The sequence below is a fragment of the Macrobrachium rosenbergii genome, chromosome 21 (genome assembly GCF_040412425.1).
Source record: "Macrobrachium rosenbergii isolate ZJJX-2024 chromosome 21, ASM4041242v1, whole genome shotgun sequence".
Lineage (NCBI taxonomy): Eukaryota > Metazoa > Arthropoda > Malacostraca > Decapoda > Palaemonidae > Macrobrachium > Macrobrachium rosenbergii.
Genome location: NC_089761.1, coordinates 43831895 through 43837023, shown reverse-complemented (window position 1 = coordinate 43837023; position 5129 = coordinate 43831895). Strand labels below are relative to the sequence as shown.

Here is a 5129-nt window from a genome sequence, read left to right as displayed (position 1 = left end):
AAGAAGAAGAAGGGAATAACTTAGGCATGAACGCCTCAGATTTCTGCCTGTAGTCATTAGCTCTCTTATTCTTTGCAAGGTCAGGCAATCAAGTCAAGGCTTCTGTCTGGCGGAAGTTACAAGAGTCTGGTAATGGATCTGAACCAGCTGGTAATTCCTTACTAGAGCTATTTCAGTGAGTAGGTATTTTTGTTCACCAACTTTATTCCTTTGCACTTTGCATCGACGAGGTTATCTGCCTGCATTCTTTGCCAAAAAAAGAAAAAAAAAACTTTAATTCTGTCTTTTTGGATTAGTACAACACAACAAACCATCAAGAGAAGTGATGATAATTGGGTTAAGGGACAGTGTTTTCAAGGATGAGAGTCCTTGAGCCATTTCGAATATTTGACAGAAAATATGTACTAGAGCTTACATTCTGTTTCCTAGCTTTTGTAACTGAAAATTCCATGAAATATTTTATGCTTGAATAAAGAATTACAAGCACGTAAACAGTAACTATCTTGTCATGATGCTGTCACTGAACAGGGTCTTGCACAGAGGAGGCTAATTACCCAGCATCCAGGGTTTTCGGAAAGGATGTTGCTTTTAAGAAAAGCAGAATTTTTAGTACTCTGTTAACGAGGTTGATCTTATTTATTTCCAATTTAGTTTTTAAATCGTTGTCAGTATTTAAGATTTTTTTTAATATATATATATATATATATATATATATATATATATATATATATATATATATATATATATATATATACGTTCATATTTGAAGACATATACATGTATATATATATGTATATATATATATATATATATATATATATATATATATATATATATATATATATATATATATAGAAATTATATAGCAAAATAGAATCAAAATAAAAGCAGAGGTTTATTTTCAGAAATATAAAATAATAGTATCACAAAAATTATATTTTTGTTTTATTCATGAATAGTGGAGGTATATATATATATATATATATATATATATATATATATATATATATATATATATATATATATGTGTGTGTGTGTGTGTGTGTGTGTGTGTGTATGTATGTCTGTGTGTGTATATAACTACCTGCAATTATGATCCATTTCATGAAGGAACATTATTTTCCAAGCACATTAAAATTTTCTAACTCAGTGACTGTTAACTGAATAAGGAAGCATTAAAACCTTTTTTGTTTCCGCATTCTTCATGATGTCAAAGAAAGAGAATAAAGAAGTGAACAAGTAACTTTTACAAGAAATATTTCAACAATTGGAAGCGTTTTAGCAAAGAATGTTTAATTAAGTTCATCAGTAATTAAAAGTAATGAAGCAGGATGTTTTACACGTGATTACTGTAATCTATTTCAGTGTTTACTGTTACCCAATCAAGGAAATGTTTTCGGACGCAGAAGAAATTTCAAACACTGGCAAAACAACTAGATGGGGAGTTAATTAAACGGATATCAGTTAACCATTTTTAATACCATAATTATAAAAAAAAGTACAAAACATCTAAAATACAAATTTCATGGTCCCTTAGGAGATAGTCATTCCGGCATTCAAAAGCATTTCCTATGAATAATACCAGGTCCAGATTCATCATATTCTTCTTTCGAAACCCACATGGACTGGAAGGTGGACAAAGAAGCTAAGATGGAGCCACCGATCCAGACGGAGTACTTCCTCTCAGGAGGAGCGATGATCTTGATCTTGATGGTGGAAGGAGCCAGGTTAGTGATCTCCTTCTGCATCCTATCAGCAATACCAGGGTACATGGTGGTACCACCAGAGAGCACATTGTTGGCATAGAGATCTTTTCGAATATCGACATCGCATTTCATGATGGAATTGTAGACAGTTTCGTGGATTCCGCAAGATTCCATGCCGAGGAAAGACGGCTGGAAAAGTGCCTCCGGCGAGCGGAAGCGTTCGTTGCCAATGGTAATGACCTGACCGTCTGGAAGCTCGTAGGACTTGTCTAGGGACGAAGACGCAGACGCGACGTGCATTTCGCTCTCAAAGTCGAGAGCGACGTAGCAAAGCTTCTCCTTCACATCTCGAACGATTTCCCTCTCGGCCGTGGTGGTGAAAGAATACCCCCTTTCGGTCAAGATCTTCATGAGGTAATCCGTCAGATCTCGCCCGGCAAGATCGAGTCGCAGTACGGCGTGTGGAAGGGCGTATCCTTCGTAGATGGGGACTGTGTGGGACACGCCGTCTCCCGAATCGAGCACAATTCCGGTGGTGCGACCGGAAGCGTACAGCGACAAGACCGCCTGGATGGCCACGTAGGTCGCCGGCGTGCAGAAAGTTTCGAACATGATCTGGGTCATCTTTTCGCGATTTGCCTTAGGGTTCAGGGGCGCCTCCGTCAGGAGAATGGGCGATTCCTCAGGGGCAACACGGAGTTCATTGTAGAAGGTGTGGTGCCAGATCTTCTCCATGTCGTCCCAGTTGGTGATGATGCCGTGTTCGATGGGGTATTTAAGGGTGAGGATGCCTCTCTTGCTCTGGGCCTCATCACCGACATAGGCGTCCTTCTGTCCCATACCGACCATCACGCCCTGGTGACGAGGGCGACCGACGATGGAGGGGAAGACAGCTCGAGGGGCGTCGTCCCCCGCAAAGCCAGCCTTGCACATGCCCGATCCATTGTCGACAACTAAAGCGGATTCTTCTTCGTCACACATGCTTGAAGGCAATCAGAACGACTGGAAAGACAGAAAGGAAATAAGGTTAATTACCTTTATTTTAATTATGCAAAGTGCATTGTCAACATGAGCTGATTAAAACATATCTAATGTGTTTGCTTAAAATACCAGGTCATGTTGATGTTCCAGGCTATTCATGTTAATTGATTTGATATAGAGTTAATTTCCTCAAGGTAAACGAAGACTGAGTTCTCGTTTAGTTTTGTTTTTCTAAAAATCTGAAGACAAATAATGCCTCTTCAATTTTCTTATCTTAGCAAAACCATAATGCAGGATTAAACAATTGGCAGGCTGTTTTTAGAGAAAATTTTCAGAATATATAATGCATTCACTGAAAAAAACAGCTATCATGCCATGAAATTTACTATAAATTCAATATAAACATTATATTTTTAAAATAAATTTGTAGGAGAACTTCGGAAACCACAGGAGATGAACAATCGCGAACGTTGAAAAATACGATTTGATTCTAATTGCATATATGTAAAATGGTGATCGCCCTAAATAATTAAACGATGGGTTCATGTCATTAGTTATCGAGGATACTGTGTGTTACGGAGATATTGGAATCTTGATGAATGTAATTTTTTATATCACATACTAATATTTTGACTCCAAGGTTTCCGTTTGTCAGAAGTTCTTTTTTTTACTGCGGTGATAAAGATATTTGGGTTTGATTTAAATTCCAACATACATGAAGAAGCATGCGAACACAGGTACATACGCACACACATATGCATGTGTATATATATATACAGTATATGTATATATATATACAGTATATATATATATATATATATATATATATATATATATATATATATATATATATATATATATATATATGTTATTCGTGTGTAATTTTCTGATTCTTCTCTTTCAGTATACAGTGCAACACATTCACAATTCTTCTTCTTATTTTTTTTTTTTTTTGGCAATCCTAAATTATAATTTCATTATGATTTTATTATATTCAGCATTCAGATATGTTTCCGATTTATGTATAAAAATTTTACCGTCAGGTAATTTTTATAAGTCTACTTTCATTTATACTTATCCTGCCTATTCTTTTTTCAATCATCATTATTTAATAATAACGTTTAATTCAAAATACCATTCTGACTGAAATGTCATTATGGTGTCATTTATTTTAATAACCGTTTCATTTATTATTCTAGTTTACTTTCACTCTCTCGTCCTTCTCTTAATAACATCAAATGGTTGTTTTTCTTACAAGCATTAGCGGTCTTTCACAACCAGTGCAATTTCTCCTCACTGTCCCAATAAAAGCACGACGGTTGCCTTAAAGATCAGACATTCTTGCCTTAAACATCTTACCTTGAGCACTTCCCGCACACTGGCATGTTATCATGTCATACTTATTGTTGATATTTTCCTAAATCATCTTGTTATTTCATACATGGGATCGTTATCATACACTGTAGGTAATGTCTGTTTTATGAGTAACATTGTCAATGGAATTACGGTTGAGTTGTGGCTTATTAGTTAACAGTTAATTTCGTGCAAGTGACATATTTTCAAAGTTTTTCGTAATCCATTTCCTATTACAATTTCATTAGAAACAGCAGTTATTTATTTAATCCAGTAAAAAACAGTAATAAGCTCCATTCAGTAGCCATCAAGAGAACTCGCATAAAATCATTCGCAAATGCTCATAAAAACGCAGCAAAGCCTAAAACGCTTAGAAACTCATCAATCATCCCCTGTTGGAGCAATCGCCGAGCCTCCCAGACAGATAACACTGGCGCTCATCAACAGTCGAAAACCATCAAACGCTTCTCTCCAACATATGGCGAACAAATAGTGGAGATACACTAATGACACTTCTGAGACCTAGACCCATCCATCACTCGGCGCGTGGCGAAGCTAGATCTCAGACCTATGTGACGGCCCACCACTATTGTCTTCCCTCCGGTAAAATCGGATCCACTTACAAAACACACGGCGTCTGTTATGTGGGTTCTTCTGCAGAGGACCGAATGACGCCTTCAACAACACCCTCTCTCTCTTATATGTGTTGCCCGAAGCACCACCTCCCCCTCAAAGGTAAAAAGGGGAGAGAGAGAGAAAAATAGAGAGAGGGAATTGTTCAAATGCCTTTTGCCTTCCCCAGACAATGCGTGGTTTTCGTTAGGTATCCTGCTTTTCCTAATAGGGAGATTTTCCGATTTTCTTCCCTCGCTCTCTCACTTTCTCCCCTGTTGTTTTTCTTGTAGGGCAGGTTTTACTTAAAATCCCCAAAGCTCATTCTAATTTTAAAGCTAGGAGACAGTTTTCTTTAATTTGAATTACAAGATTACTCGAAATCACAAAGGTAAGAATCTAGTAAGAATCTAGTTTGACGTTTGTTTATTTCAACTCTTAGCAAAGAAAACACAGCGACAATAATGTTTGAATTTC

At 36.7% G+C, this 5129-nt stretch overlaps 1 protein-coding gene across 1 annotated transcript; it reads right to left on the bottom strand.

Annotated features, from left to right (window-relative positions):
• Positions 1 to 1460: 1460 nt before the first annotated feature.
• On the bottom strand, positions 1461 to 4732 carry LOC136850022 (actin-5, muscle-specific-like). Its single transcript, XM_067123567.1, has 2 exons — positions 4664 to 4732; positions 1461 to 2708 (listed from the first exon to the last, which is right to left on the bottom strand). Exon 2 carries the CDS (start codon positions 2685 to 2687, stop codon positions 1557 to 1559), a length of 1131 nt encoding a protein of 376 aa, XP_066979668.1. The 5' UTR covers positions 2688 to 2708; positions 4664 to 4732; the 3' UTR covers positions 1461 to 1556.
• Between the last annotated feature and the right edge of the window lie 397 nt (positions 4733 to 5129).